Source organism: Drosophila teissieri, unplaced genomic scaffold (genome assembly GCF_016746235.2).
Source record: "Drosophila teissieri strain GT53w unplaced genomic scaffold, Prin_Dtei_1.1 Segkk118_quiver_pilon_scaf, whole genome shotgun sequence".
NCBI lineage: Eukaryota > Metazoa > Arthropoda > Insecta > Diptera > Drosophilidae > Drosophila > Drosophila teissieri.
In genome coordinates, this window is record NW_025224987.1 from 1,522,962 (window position 1) to 1,539,494 (window position 16,533).

The window sequence follows — 16,533 nt, forward strand, 5'->3', positions numbered from 1 at the left end:
TAAATATCATTGTTAGATATTATTACATCGGTTGATCCGGCTTGGTTTCCGAATTTACGTGCTTCCCAATTGGGAAAGTACAATGGCACATCCACATCTATAGAAGTTTCGATACCCTGTTAATAACCGAAATTTAAATAAATATAAGTACACAAATTATGTTTTTTACACATTTGGGGGTGGGAATAGTCATGTATTTTAAAGAACCAAATTAAAAAAGATTAGTATGGAGTTTAGAAAAGATTCGATCTACGCTAGAGGGTGAGACAGTTCTTCAAAAGTGCTCTTCCGTGTGGCTGTGGACTTCTAAAACAGCCGAACAATTTGGCATTTTGGGAAAGAACATTATGTATGAAAAGATTTCCTTTCTAGCTCTGGTGGGACAAAAAAAATTCGTAAAATGTTGCCCACTAACAGACACAGATGGCTATGCTGTGTTCTTAGCATCAATTCCGAGGAAACTTGTATGCAATAGATGTTTTTTTTGTATATCAGCTAAGATTTCCTTTCACACCTTCTTCACATACATGAAATGTCGAATGACATTGCCTTATCTAGCACTCGAATGGCCCGTCAGTTGACTAAGGACAACGTTATGAATAAAAAAAAACTTGGAGAAATAGTTTTCACGTCTTTATTACTTTAATCTCAGCTTAAATGCCAAAAATCTTTTTTGTATAGCCCTTTTGCTTACATTATTTCGGAAGCGAGATCGCCCGCTTGGCATATTGATTGTATACAATAATTAAAGATTTAGAGTGCCGCTTAGGATGAGCGGCACCGCCGCGACGTGAATTATTTACATTGCGTGCACACTCTGCATATTTTTATATCTTCGAACAGAACTAGATACATATGTGAATATGTCACTTCCCTCCCCTTAAAAGGGTTGCCTATGCTTGTGCTGGCATTACAGCGTACTATGCAGGCAACTGGTTTGTGATTTTGTGACAACATTTTGATAGGACAAGAAAAATTATAATAACAATAATCACAATTATTATTTTTATATAAAATGTGGTATTATTTTCTGAAATTCATTTTTAAACGGCATTATGTTCTATCATTATACCCGTTACTCGTAGAGTAATATACTAGATTCGTTGAAAAGTATGTAACAGGCAGAAGGAAGTATAAAGTATATTTATTCTTCATCAGGATCAATAGCCGAGACGATCTGGCCATGTCCGTCTGTCCGTCCGTCCGTTTGTCCGTCTGTCCGTCCGTATAAACGTTGAGATCTCAGGAACTACAAAAGCTTGAATGTTCAGATTAAGCATACTGACTCCAGAGACATAGAAGCAGCGCAAGTTTATCGATTCATGTTGCCACGCCCACAAACCGCACAAAACTGCCACTCCCACATTTTTAAAAAATGTTTTGATATTTCTTCATTTTGGTATTAGTCTTGTAAATTTCTATCGACTTGCCAATTTTTTGCCACGCCCACTCTAACGCCCACAAACTGCCAGCAACTGTCAGTGTTGAAATTTCTCCTTCGCACTTCCACTAGCTGAGTAACGTGTATCAGATAGTCGGGAAGCTCGACTATAGCGTTCTCTCTTGTTTTTATCTTACTTACATTAATCGGAAAATATAATGGAGTTAAATCAAATTCTGGACATAAAGAATTTTCGATTAAAATAACATTTCCAATCTTAATTTTACATTGTTATACCCGTTACTCGTAGAGTAAAAGGGTATACTAGATTCGTTGAAAGGATTTAACAGGCAGAATGAAGCGTTTCCGACCATATAAAGTATATATATTCTTGATCAGGATCAATAGCCGAGTCGATATGACCATGTCCGTCTGTCCGTATGAACGTCAAGATCTCAGGAGCTACAAAAGCTAGAAAGTCGAGATTAAGCATACAGACTCCAGAGACATAGACGCAGCGCAAGTTTGTTGATTCATGTTGCCACGCCCACAAACCGCCCAAACCTGCCACGCCCGCACTTTTGAAAAATGTTTTGATATTTTTTAATTTTTGTATTAGTCTTGTAAATGTCTATCGATTTGCCGAAAAATTGTTTTGCCACGCCCACTCTAACGTCCACTAGCTGAGTAACGGGTATCAGATAGTCAGGGAACTCGACTATAGCGTTCTCTCTTGTTTTATAATTTTGCTTCCATTTATTTGTATATCCCCATTTAGGTCTTGACAATTTTGTGAGATTGTAGTTTCAGTTAGATTCCATGTAGGTAATATATTTGGTTGAACGTATTGAATAAGTTCCCTTGAGGGAACTGGATTCTTGCGCTTAATTATATTTTGAATGCATTCATTGTTTACTTCTTTTTGTAATCTCATCTCATCTGAATAGTCTAACTGATACCCATTATGGTCAGGATAAGGAATTATTTTAATGGTTTTTGGGTAATATGGATATGTGAAATGAGTAATAATTCGTTATTTTTGTGGTCGATACAAGTTTATGTTTTGATGAAAAGTATATTATGGTTGTTAATGCATTCTAACCTGTCTTAATTGAGTAATTTGGGATAAAAGTCAAGGACGTGATACTTGCATGCCCATTTCTATGTCTGCTATGTATTTAATAAATTGCATAAGTTCATAAACGAGTGTGGGAATACTATTGCGGTTATTCTCGTAGTTAGTAAGCTTCTGCAGTCCTTCACTCACAATACTTACGAAATCAATTAGTTTATGAAGTTAAATCGGATTTTCTGCAAGATTTTTTTTTTTTTCTTTTTTTAATTCCTTGCTATTCCTCTCGGGAACTTAGGGCTTCTACGAGAGCCTTCCATCTAACTCTGTTTTGTGCTGTCATTTTCCCATGTGATGTTTATTTGGGTAAGTTCTTGTTGAGCGGTTCTTCTCCATGTTGCTCTTGGCCTTTCTACCCTCCTGCTTCCTTGAGCGTTCCAGTCCAGTGACATCCTTACTATGCTACTAGGGTTTCTTCTGAGAGCGTGCCCTATCCACATCCATTTCTTCTTCCTTATTTGGGTGTGTATCGGATGCTCGCACGTAACGCGCCACTGCTCTGTGTTGGCTATTCTGTTTGGCCAGAATAACCCACATATGATTCTCAGGTATTTATTGCTGAAAACCTGCAGCTTCTGCGTCATTTTCTTCGTTGCGAGCCATGTCTCACTTCCGTATAGCAGTATGGATTTCACACATGCATTGTAGATCCGGAGCTTTGTTCGTCGGCTGATTTGTCGGTCTCTCCATATGCGGTATAGTCTCCCAAATGCTGAGCAGGCTTTGCCAAGACGACTCGAGACATCATCATCCCCTCCTCCACTGTTGGATATGATAGTGCCAAGGTATGGGAAGCTGGTGACGAACTCGATTGGGTTCCCATGTATTGTGATGTTTCCTTGGTTGGAGTGGTTGAAACGCATAGCTTTTGGTTTGGGAGGTTGTCTATTTTCCTCTGTATGTCGCCGAGTCTGTGAGAGAAAGACAGATGTCGTCTGCATAGTCCAAGTCCTCAAGGTGTCTGGTGAGGCTCCACGAAATTCCGAGCTTGGACGTGCATACTTCGCTCATTAACACGTCGACCACGATGTTGAAGAGTAGAGGTGATAGCGGGCATCCTTGCCGAATTCCGGTGTTCGTCTGGAAAGGTGCACTTGTTTTCCCGTTGTGCAGTACCGCCTGGTTGGCATCGTCATACATCGATTTGATGATAGCGATGAGATTAGCAGGTACTCCTTTCCTTGCAAGTGATCGCCATATAGCTGCCCTTTCAACTGAGTCGAATGCCTTCTTGAAGTCGATGAACAGGAGGTAAAGCGGGGCTCTCCATTCCACAGCTTGCTCGGTAATTATGCGTAGTGTGTTTGCCTAGTGTACGCAACTCCTGTGTGGTATGAAGCCTGCCTGTTCGTCTCGGATTGTTGGCTAAATTTTTTTCCTGGAGGCGTTCGTTCAGTAGTGTAGCAAGGATTTTATAGCTAGTGCTGAGCAGTGAAATCCTCTCCAGTTTTTGCAGTCGCTAAGGTCGCCTTTCTTGGGGAGCTTCACGATGATTCCGCTTTTCCAGGAGTCAGGCACAGTCTCACCTTCCCATATGCGTGCGAAATGTGGATGCAGCGTATTAGCCATCTGCTGAGTCTCAACTTGAAGCAGTTCGGCTGGTATGTTGCCCTCGCCGTCTGCCCTGTTGTGTTTCAGCTTCTTAATTGCATTCACAATCTCTCTTACATTTGGGGGTGCAGAGGGTATCCTGGTATTCTCACTTGGTGGCGCAATGCTTCTGTAGTGCGTAGCCACGTTTGGTGATGTGGTGTGGCTAATTCCCATGAAGTGTTGGCGCCACCTCCGGATCTAAGCATCATCATTGGATAAGAGGTTGCCTTCTAGCTCTCTGACTGGCTGGTTCCGTCTGTGGTGGGTTCCGGCAATCCGTGCAATCTGCTGGTATAACGAGCGCATGTTGTTCTCGCCGGCTGCTCGTTCTGCGTCTGTCGCAAGTCTATCCAGTAGTGCTCGTTTGTCCTTTCTGGCCACTCTTTTCACAGCACAGCGATATTCATCACGGTTCTGTGTGAGCGGAGGCTTCAGATTGTTCCTCCTTCTAATCAGGTCCTAGGTCCCTTCAGATATCCAGTCTGATCTTCCGCGTTGTTGCAGCCCAATTATTTGCTCAGCTGTGGTCCTTAGCTGTCTGCAAGTGTGCTCCCATGGGTGGTCTTCTAGGGGGATCAGCTGTTCCCGCAATGTGGACGTCATTCTCGTCTTCATAGTGGACTCGCTAAGGAGGTGCAGGTTCAGGGGGGCGCTCGTCGGTGCTGGCTGGTATCAGTATTCCTTGAGTAGTTGCGGTTCAACTTTATTTCAAGTTCTCCAATGACCAACTCATGATCACTGTCTATAGATGCTCCCCTTTTGTTCCGTACGTCCAGCAGTGAGTGTCTCCATTTCCTGCTAATGCCAATTATATCTACTATTTTGTTAATCTTAACCTATCTTTTCATCAAGTGTGTCAAAAAGAAATTTAAAAGATGAACCTATTATGTCGAATAGTCCACGTTTCTGTCTGTTTTGCTGATGAATGATACTGATCCTGTAGGCTGGAGTGCCGTGTTCTGTGGAGTAGGTAATGATTCCGGTAGGTCGGCATCTGACTGAGGCGGTGGGCATGAGGCTGGATACGTCTGGTTGGTTGGAACCTTTTTGAGATGTGAAGCATTCCTTGTACCAATGCCTGGTATTTGGTCACAGATAACCCTGTTGAAGATAAGCTTTGTTGGCGCTGCTCCTGTTGTTCCATGTGGGGTTACATTGTACATGAGGACAAACTTTTGGATTTCCTCTTTGTAGATTTTCCAATTGGCGTATGCTATTTTTAGGCGGTTTACAAGGGCTTTGTTCATGTTTTCAACTTCCCCGATTGCTTGCGGCTAATACGGTGGGGTTCTAACTTGTTCAATGCCGCAGGCCTTGCAGTAGAGAACTCCTCGCTAATTACTGGCTAATACTGGCATCCATTATCCGTTCGTAGCAGGTACACAGTATATCCCACTCTACAAAAGATCTCTTTCTTCGCCTCTACCCGATAGATAGCCGATCAATAGCCGAGTTGATGTGGCCATGTCCGCATGAACGTCGAGATCTCAGAAACTAAAAAAGCTAGAAAGTTGAGATTAAACATACAGACTCCAGAGACATAGACGCAACGCAAGTTAGTTGAGCCATGTTGCCATGTTTTGATATTTTTTCATTTTTTTATTAGTCTTGTAAATTCCTATCGACTTGCAAACAATTTTTTATTTAAAAAATCATTTTTCACATTTTTTTCTAGCCGAGGGCGAATCCGACGCTCTCAGTAGCGAGCGCCGGGGCATCGTAAGAAATATAAAATTTGTAACATGAAAAGACAAATTATGTAGGTAATAGGGACGGATACGAACAAAAAGAAAATAAGAATAAGAGAATGAAATTGATTAACGAATTCCTTTTCGAAAAGTAGTTACTTGCGATTTGTGAAAGGCAGACGTGATTTATTGAGTGTCAGTTTCTAAGAAAATGGTAAGTAAATAAATATAAATTAAATTTTTAATCATATTCGAATTTAATTCATTAATTATTCCAGGTAATGGATCGGTGACATAAGCAACAACACAACAATACAACTCAGAAAAGTGATAATTTAAGGTATATTGTTTTAAGACATTTTTGTATACATCATACTAATATTTTTTATATGAAGGTTGCTTGAACATGTAGTCCCATTTTCCGAAGCAACTGAAACGAAGCTGGCCCGACTCCGCAATTTTATAGATATTTTATATGTATTCCTGCTTACACTTAAATATGCATAATTTAATTAAAAACAAAAATTGTTATTAAAAAATATTCGAAGGAATTAATTGGTATTTCATTGATGTAAGGTTAATGAAATATGAACATGAAAAATCCCTAAACATATGATGAAAGGTTGATGGAAATTGTTCTAGAAATATCTGTGAAACGGTGATGAATAAAGTGATTCGTAAAATGCGCTTAAGAAGCGGTGATTAATAGCGATGATTTTGCGCTCTTTTTGCGGAGTTTATGTGATATTTTTCAAGGCGATGATTTCCTAGGACATGCCAATGTTAAAATCATCGCTTGTTTTCATACAAATTGAGCGGTGATTAAGCGCTCGAACTTTTTACAAAGTGGTGCTTCACCGTTGATAAGTCAGTGGATGAAACTGCAGTGTATTGATTAAAATTAGGCTGGAAGGGTGAGAATATTGTGGATAACTTGGTCGATATTGAGTTTGGGCATTTCTATTGAATTTGTGTTATTTTGAATTCAGATTAGGTTTAAAGTTTTTATTATTATTTCCGAAATTGTATTCAATTCAAAATTAATATGATCTTTATAAATTCCCTCAAATTGTGCAATAGTAAAATAATTTTATTAGTAGTTTTCTAATCAGTCTTTTAATTAAATCTTTAATCCTCCTTTCGATGGCTCCTTTCGATGGCGTTAGTTTGGTAGAGTAAAATCACGTAGTCCACTCTGCTTATGATGGTGTAGAGGGTTTTTAAATCACTCTCAAATGGCATTACGTCTTTTACGACGGGCTTCGGCAAGGTTGTTATTGTTCGGCGCGACGATTTGGGCAATAATTGGTGTGCCATTGTTGTTGTAGATTTTTAATTAGTATTGTTATAGTAAATATCTTTTAAAAATGGTGTTTAACTTTTATATTGATTTCACTTATTAAAGTATAAAAATTTGTTTAACTTAACTTTCGTAGAATTTTAAATGTTGGTTTTAATTGCTAGTTGCCTTTGGATTGGACAAATGATGCCCTCTCTATAACTGTAAACTCCCTTTATACTTTAACTGGCTCTTTAATATAAACATAAGATAATAATAGTTTCGGTTACATTCCAAAATAATATTTCAGGCCTATTTAATCCCCGATATACATAGGTATGTAGATAATATAAAATTGCATTAGGACTTTGAATGCTGGAGAAAAAAAAGTGGAAAACAAAGCAAAACGAAAAGAAGGAAAAGTAATACATAATTAAATTGAAATTAAATATTTATAAATATTACTGATAATGTGCTACTTACTTGCAAAATGCAAACCCAAATTTAAAAGCCATCGTCAAATTCCTGTGGCACCAGAAAACACTGATAATCTTGACGATTAAAAATTGAAAGAGCAACTAAACAGAAACACAATAAGAACACGAGAGAACGCTTTAGTCGAATTCCCCGACTATCTGATACCCGTTACTGTGCTAGTGGAAGTGCGAAGGAGAAATTTCAGCACCGACAGTTTTTGGCGGTTTGTGGGTGTTAGTGTGGGCGTGACAAAAAGATTTTTTGAAAATCGAGAGAAATTTACAAGACTAACAAAAATGTGATAAAAAAAAATAACAAGATTTTTTAAAAGTTTGAGCGGTTTCTGGGCGTGGCAAAAAGTTTTTTGCATCTTGATAGAAATTCCCAATATAAATAAAAAAATTAAAAAATATCAAAACATTTTTCAATGTTTGTTTTGGGCGGTTTGTGGGCGTTAGAGTGGGCGTGGCCACATGAATCGTCAAACTTGCGCTGCGTCTATGTCACTGGAGTCTGGATGTTGAATCTGTACTTTCTAGCTTTTATAGTTCCTGAGATCTCGACGTTCATACGGACGGACAGACAGACGGACGGACAGACGGAATGGCCAGATCCTGAATAAGAATATATACACTTTATATGGTCGGAAACGCATTCTTCTGCCTGTTACATATTTTTCAACGAATCTAGTATACCCTTTTACTTTACGAGTAACGGGAAAAAAACAATAAAATTTGGGCGCTTATTTGGGTGCTTCTATCGTTTTCGTAAGAACCGTTTGATTAAAATGTGCTTGCCGTTTTTCTATGGCGATTAGTTATTAAGATAAATTAGATTAATTATCTTTATATAAACCTGATGTTAAGTATTCTAAATATAAATATTTTAAAATGTAAAATAAAATGGATTAAAAAAAATTCTTTTATTTTGAATTGGCTATCGGGGTTGAGATCCGTTCGCCTCGAAAGCGAGATCGGTTCTTCTTAACACCCAGATCGGTTCTTCTCTATACCGAGATCGGAATACTTGATATAGAGAAGTTATTTTCTCAATATTATTAAAAATATTAATAGTAATAAATATAATAGTACAACCACGCTGTGCGGTGATTCGTTTCTACTGTCGACCTTCGTCATTGCCATCACTCCTATCAGTGAGTGACCGACACTCTCTCTTTTGCACCGGTTCCAACATTCCGCCTTTGTTGACCAGCTTGAGCTTCAACACAGGTGCAGACGAGGTTTTGGTTTGTGTGGAGATTTCTTCCATGGGTTGTTAACATGGTATATCCTACGCTGTGAAAGGAGGCGTCTATCCCTTTCCGGCATCTGAAAGTTTCATAAGTGGCTAGACAGAGTATTGCCCCACACTTCAACAGCCTTCACGCTCTAATGAAAGTTCGAAATGAAATGGGTAGAAGCTATTAGATGTACCAGCATCTTAAAAGTTTGCATTCCTCATCTGCAGCGCCCTCCCGTGCGATTTCCAATATGCTCAATGATATAGGGACAGTGCATTTAATAACCCGAAATACATTATGTTCAATTATCTGCCAGCTAGAATTTGTTCGTGAACACTCGCATAGTCGGGATAGAGCATCCGAAATGTTTTCCGTACCCGCTTTTGTATATGACCTTGAATTCAAAGGCTTGTAGGCGTAAAATCTATCGCTTAATCCGAGCTGGAGGTTTTGATGTTGGCTTATGACAGCCTCGGTATTTACGCCAAATGAAGCTTTAGGTCTTCAAAAGCCTTATTTTCTTTCTCGCCCCAGTTAAATTTGCTTCCCTTTTTCAGCAATCTCCTTAGGGGTTCCGTTTAATTAGAGAGGCCAACGTATGTAACAAGTGATACAAAAATTTCGGTTTCCTTTTTGTGTTTGGGGTTCCAGAATGAAAGAATCGTTGTCACCTTTTCGGATCTACCTTAAAGCCTTTGTCTGATATAATGTGCCCCAATATTTTAACATTTCCTCATTCAAGTTTACATGTTTACCTTAAGAATATTCTTGGCTTTTTTTACTGCATAGTCGCAATATTTTTATTTTTTCCCAAAGATAATAATGTCGTCGATAAAGTTAATTACATTTTTGCATTCTGCTAAAATTTCCTCGAGTCTTCTTTGAAAAATTTCAGGAGCCGAGTTAACACGAGTTTTTAGGTCTAATCGTGTGAATTGCTTCCCCTTATTTCGTCATAAATGCCTCAAATACAGTGGATAATTCTCTCTTAAGATGGCCCTGTTAGTAAGTCTCATGTCTATGCAAATCCGGATGTCGCCATTATCTTTGAATGGGTGCTATCACTAATATCAAGACCGACAGCTTCTTACGATTTCGGGATTAATTTGTCCTCAAGTGCAACTGGTATACTTCTTATTGATTGCTGAATCGGTTGCATCGTTTAATAATTTTACCGCGTCGTCCTTTCCACTTTGGAAACAGAGTCACATTTTCAATTTTCTTTACTTTGGGTCCTAAACGTAAGAAATTTAGTTTGAGTGCCGTATTATTTTCCTGTAGTGATTATGTTTTTTTTTTTTAATTACAAACAAATATGGCTCTTTATTCGTCTTCTAAGTTCCATGTCAAAGCTACTGCTATCTAACTTCTATCTAATAATGATGAGGTTGTGTAATAAATACAAAAACTAAAAAGTATTTATTTAAAGTTTTGGCCAGAATCCGCGCGCCCAACGCTCTCCTTGCTTCGACGTTCTCTCTTCTTAATTACATATTTTGTCGCTATCGCTTAATGTGCGCTCTCTGTGGATCTGCGCCTTCGCAGCTCTCTGGATAGTATGCGTTTGCGCTCTTGGAGTTTATGGTCCAACTCCACTTCCGGCTTTTTTGATGGAGTTGCATCAACATTTAATGTGACTATCTAAAGCTTTAAAAAGCAACGACTTTGGTCGTATGCTGGAATAGCATCTGTTTTTAACACCGTCGATTAACGGAGACCACCTGTTGAGCAGTCATCTGCTCTCTTTATCAATTACTACTGTTCAATCTCTTCAGTTTTTGCGGTAGTCCTTGACTTCACATATATAGTGAAATGATTATGTTTTATTGAGTCGAACTAATATCCCGTCAGTTGGCTAAAGAGAACAAGAGAGAACACTATAGTCGAGTTCCCCGACTTTCTGATACCCGTTACTCAGCTAGTGGAAGTACGAAATTTCAACACTGGCAGTTTGTGGACGTTAGAGTGGGCGTGGAAAAAAGAGTTTTGGCAAATCGAAAGAAATTTACAAGACTAACAAATATGGCTAAAGTATTACAACATTTTTTAAAAGTGTGGGCGTGGCAACATGGGTCAACAAACTTGCGCTGCGTCTATGTCTCTGGAGTCTGTTCTGAGATTTCGTCGTTCATACGGATGGACATGGCCAGTTTGACTCGGCTATTGATCCTGAACAAGAATATATATACTTTATATGGTCGAAAATGCTTCCTTCTACATGTTATATACTTTTCAACGAATTTCGTATACCCTTTTATTCTATGAGTAACGGGTATAAAAATGAAGGAAATACCTCACGGTTCAAGCCTATTGATATCGGAGCTTCAAAAACGCAAATTACACAATTATTACAATTATTTTGTCCTCTAGAGAAATTTCTTCAATTTCTGCTTTGGTGGCCCAAAGTTTCATTTCTGTATTTGATGGCGTAGCCTTATGAAAAAAATTGCCAAAGTCTTCCCTTCTGTGGGGCCAAGACTTCTAAACAAATGCCTCCCAAAACTCGAGTTTTGTTTTGGGGAGAAATTTGCATTTAGCTTATCGACAAGAATCTTGTAAACATCTATTTCTTTACCTGTGATATCTTCTATTAAAGCGTTAGGTAATGAGAATGCCACAGTTTGAAGCTGTGGCCCACAGATGAAGATGTTTACTATCTCTTGCGAATAGCTGTGGTGCTGTTGTAACAGAAAAAAAACAAATTGAGTTTCATTTGTTTGCACAATTTAGTATTTTAACTTTTTGTTAAATTCCAATTCAGCCAGTATGTGCTTTTTGCACTTTATACTTTTACTTAGTGCGGTGATTCGTTTCTTACAGTCGACCATCGACATTGCCACCTGGGAGCGAACCATCGCTCCTGTCAATGTCTGGCCGACAGTCACTCTCTGGCACCGGTTCCGACACGGTAAAACTCTGGGTGTAAGTTAAATTTGTTTAATAAATCTGTGTGTAATTTAACAATTAATTTACAGAACGTTGAGCGTTTTTGTATGATTTTTGTATAATAATAATATTTACTTAACTTTTGTGTTGCGGTAGAAAAAATATTTATGAACATTTTGCTTTTAGGCAGCATTTAATTTTTGTAAGTTCAAGTTTTAGAAATTTTTTAAGTTGTTTAAGTTATGTAAACAGTTACTATTTTTATTTTTGGCTTAACTCAGCGGAAGCAACAACGTCCGTTTCAACCAAGCACAAAATTCTTGAAACCAACAAATTTGAATAAATAACCTGGAAAATGAAGATTACCGCAAATATTATATGTGATATCGCAATAGTTGTTATGCCTGCACAGTGGATTTTTTATAAGAATTTTTTAATGCACTTGTAAGTGAAAGCTGTACAAATGAAGGTTTTTACATCTTTTATTATACCATGTTGACCAAGTTTAATTTACTGCAAGAAAACAACTCACAGGCTTCAAAGTATGTACAGATAACCTATAATAAAACGTAAAGGTGATACTGTGTAAGAAATTCAGATATTATTTATTGCATATTACAAATAAAAAAAACTCATACGTCTAGACTCATATATCTAAAATTATCTTACCTCCTTGTTCATCCAACATAACAATGCTTCGCATTCCAACTTCCGCGCTCTAGATAGAAATCGTTAGAATTTCAAACAAAAAATTAAAATATGATATGAACAGTATTGTCTAAAAATTTTAAAGAACTTAATTAGTATGATAAATTATTTTTTAAATAAAACTTTAGATCCAGAACAGCAAATAAAACGTAAATTAAAAAAAAAAAATGTAAAATATTTTAGGAAACATTAGGTGCCATTATAATAAAAACTAAAATATACCTTATGCGTATCTGCGGAATCACAATTAGACTCAGGGCTTTATGTAAGCTTGGTGGTTTAAGTTGGGCTATTTTCATTATAATTTCTTTATACGGATTAACTACTGTTAGCTTAAAATTGTATAGGCTTCAATATGTCTCGAAGATATGTTTATAAAGTACTTATACTTTATTTTAAGAAACTGAAGTAGATTTAAATTATGCAGTACAAACTATTATAACAAAACTAAAACTTTCAAAAGAATCTCTGTCAGAGTACAAAAACGAGCTTCGTATAATATCAAATAATTTGAGTGTATTGAATTGGTAAATAAATAAATAACGATGAATAATTGCACAAATACATATTATGTCTTTGAATTTAAATAAGCCAGTGAGTTTCAAGAGAAAAATAGAAAAAATATAAGTAAGAACGGCATTCCCGCTCAACGACAACGTGAGCAAGACGAGCTCAGGGTCTCTCTTCAACGAAACAACGCGTACTTCTCCTCCAACTAGAGACTATTGCAAATACAGGTAAAAAGCGGTCAATCAACCCTCATGTTAGGGCACTCTTGCACTCCTCCAACACCTTTTTTGGGACAAATCGAAATTGAACTATGTAGCGCTTGCTCGTAAGATAAAAGATACTTTCTAGCGCCATCTGTTCATCAGATTACGTTTTAGGAACTGTGTCGCCGCTAAGGTAAAATTAGGTAAGAATGAGGCATAGACGAATTGATGCGAGAGAGTAACAGTGGCTAGCGTCAACGGTGTCCATTTCATCTACATTCTCGTAGAGGCTTACCGCCACTTTTCCGGCGTCATGGTCTTCCATTTCCTTTTTGGCAAGCGTGGAGAAAGGTTGGTTGTGTCCAAGCCAAACCTTCTGTGTTAGTAAAGTTGAAATTGATTAAGTGCCATTGGGAAGTATTTGGTTTATAATAGTGTGGAGCTGTGGATCTGGAGGTAAGCGATTAGGAGCGAACGCTCAGGTAGATGGGTACATTTCGAATATTATTATAGGGGCAAGCTAGCGGGAACAGCGCAGCCGATCTGCAAGGAGCCATAAATATTTCGGAAGCGAACTGGATTCCGGCGCGATCGTCGCCAACACCCGCGGCAGCAGCAGGAAACACAATTAAAATCGCTGAAGAAACCCAATTTCGGCCAAGAGAATTAATCTTCGAAGAAGCAGCCCGGATAGAAGAAAAGCTTTTATAGTTTGCTGAGCCGAGCGATTTAGTTATAAGTTAATCCGCCTGCCGGTTAGTTGTCGCCGCCGCAAACCGCTCGCGCTGTCTTCCCGCCGGGAATGAACCTTTTAAAGGCCCAAAAATTAGGCTCAGATTCGTCTAGATGTAAACCACAACGTTGCGAAAAAAGAAAAGCTATATAGAACCAAAAGAAAGAAAAGAGGAGAAAAATCCGTAAAATTAAGGTTAGATTAAGCTAAAAACAAAAAAAATACAAGAAAACGATACGAAAAATGTAGGGCGGCTAATCCAACGAGGATTGAATGTTCGTTTCTCCCAATTCTAGCACTTCAACGAGGAAAGCGCTTTCGTCGGTGAATGTGGATAGTGCGGTGAGTGCGTAATTTATAATATAAACGAGATCTTATGTAACAAAAAAAAGGGAAAAGTTATATTCAAAAAGAAAAACATAAATTTTGTCAGAAAAGAAACGAAGAAGTAACGATTGTAAAACAGTATGATTAAGCTCATTTTATCCGAGCTAAAAGCTTTTGTACTGGGCACTAGTAATTGTTGTTGCAAAAAAAAATAAATGGCCTTTCAGCGGCAATATTTTTTTTAAATATACATAAAATTTAGCCGATGAATATAAATCCTATTTCGAATTGCCGTCCCCGTCAATTTCATCCAGCATTTGATTTGTCAAAAAAAAAAAAATAGGTTTAATAGTTAAAAGAACATTTTAATAATTTTGTATACTCTATTATATTCACACATTCTATCGTATACCATTTATATTTATATTTGTATCATGTGTCGTCGTGCGTCACTTGGAGTTGCCTTAAACGGCTACTCTACACATTGGTTCCCGAAAGAAAGGGCAGACTAATCCTTGGTAGTAGAACACGTTTTATTCTGGAAGACTTCAATGTTTCACAATTGCAACTAACTTAACTTATTAGCTCACCGCAGTGTGTCTTCCAACTCTTACACGACAATAAAAGCTTAATTTTCGCGGCAATTTACAATGGCGAAAAACAATGTGCCCAGACACATATGGGCTTACAAATCCTTCCACATTCGGACTTCTTAAAAATACTAACTAGCCTATCGATAACAATATTCGATCCGCGACATCCCCGACCCCGTAAAGAACCGCTTCACTCAAATCCAAAACTGCAAGTTTAGAGACGGGTCGCATCATTGTCCTAGATAGGCCGTTGTCGTTCACGCGCACCTTAGCGCGTCTGACGACTCCATCAGCTCCGCTGTAGATCTCCTCCACGATGCCCTTGCGCCACTCTCGTCGGGCCAAGGCAGGATCGCAGACGAAGACCATATCACCCTGGTGGATGGGCTCCGTTCGGCGGCACCAATTCTCGCGGCGCACAAGCGTAGGCAGGTACTTCATGACCCACCTCCTCCAGAAACGGTCTCGTAGCAGGCGAGCAATCCTCCACTGCTTCCTCGTAGAACCCTCCTTGGGCAGCTCCGCATCCAATCCAGGCGTATCCGGCAGATTGGCTACTCCCTTGAGTAGATCGTTTGGCGTCAACGGCGCCTCCTGGTCCGCATCCACAGGCAAGTGGGTGAGCGGACGCGAGTTTACAATATTCTCCGCCTCAATCAAGAAACTCTCCAATACATGGTCTCTCGGCGCAACTTCCTTCAGGGTATGACGCAGTACTCTCTTGACGCACTGCACCATGCGCTCCCAAACTCCGCCCTCAGACGGGTTCGCTGGACAATTAAAAACCCATTCAATGCTTCTGCTTGACAACTCACTCTGAAGCTTCTCCATCTCGAATACGTCACCAAAGCGCCTGGCTTCCCTGTCAGCTCCCACGAAGTTCTTGCCGTTATCGCTGCGCAGTCTATATACTGGCCCTCTACGGCAGACGAAGTTCCTGATTGCAATTATGCAGGAATCCGTCGACAGGTCATGCGCCAGCTCCAGGTGAATCGCCCTTGTCGTCAAACACGTAAACAAGGCGACCCAACGCTTCTCCTTGTGACGGGACACAGTCACCAGCAGTGGCCCAAAGTAGTCCAGTCCTGTGTATTTGAATGGCCATCCACCCGCATCCAGTCTGTCTTCCGGATGGGGTCCCCTTATCGGCGGCATCGGCCGCGCTCGCTGCAACTTGCACTCGTTGCACGATGAGATGACTCCCCGCATCACACGCCTCATCTTTGTGACCCAGAATTTTGTCCGGATCTCCGCAATCGTAGCATCCACATTTTGATGCTTCATCCTGGCGTGGAAGTCTCTCACAATCAGCTCTGTCAGACTGTGCCTGTGTGACAGTAATACGGGCCTCCTCGCACTGTACGGTATGCACAGTGCGGCATCAATTCTGCCGTAAGCTCGCAGAATCCCGTCCTCGTCTAGGTAGGGCACCAACCCTCGAATGTCGCTCGATCTAGCGACGTCCTGTCCAGTTTCCGCCGACCTCATCTCGTCGGGGAACGACTCCAATTGTGCCTGTCTGACCAAGAGGTTCTCCGCGGCCTTACATTCTGCTGCAGTAAGGCCGTATTCCTCGAGCTCGTTTCGCTGTTTGCGGCACCAGCGCGCAAACCGTAGGACCCAGGCTGTGGTCCTCACCAGGCGACTGAAGCTCGAGAATCTCTGAAACGGAATAACAAAATCGCCTGCCGCAACTAATGCAAACTCACTGGGCATCTGTTCTTCATCAGGGGCATCTGGAACACGCTCAGTTCCTTCCTCAGGCCCCGGCCAGCTGGCTGCT

At 39.7% G+C, this 16,533-nt stretch overlaps 1 protein-coding gene across 3 annotated transcripts in view; it reads right to left on the reverse strand.

Moving 5' to 3' along the window:
- Window positions 1–16,533, reverse strand: part of LOC122625487 (synaptosomal-associated protein 25) — a 288,237-nt gene that overhangs the window by 156,747 nt on the left and 114,957 nt on the right. The window contains exon 1 of one of the 3 annotated variants that reach the window (XM_043805583.1): window positions 12,346–12,390. The exons of the other annotated variants lie outside the window; for them this stretch is intronic. Coding sequence (XP_043661518.1) covers window positions 12,346–12,379 — 34 coding nt within the window. The 5' untranslated portion in view covers window positions 12,380–12,390. Of the gene's footprint in view, window positions 1–12,345; window positions 12,391–16,533 lie in introns of those variants that run through there. 3 annotated transcript variants of the gene reach the window in all.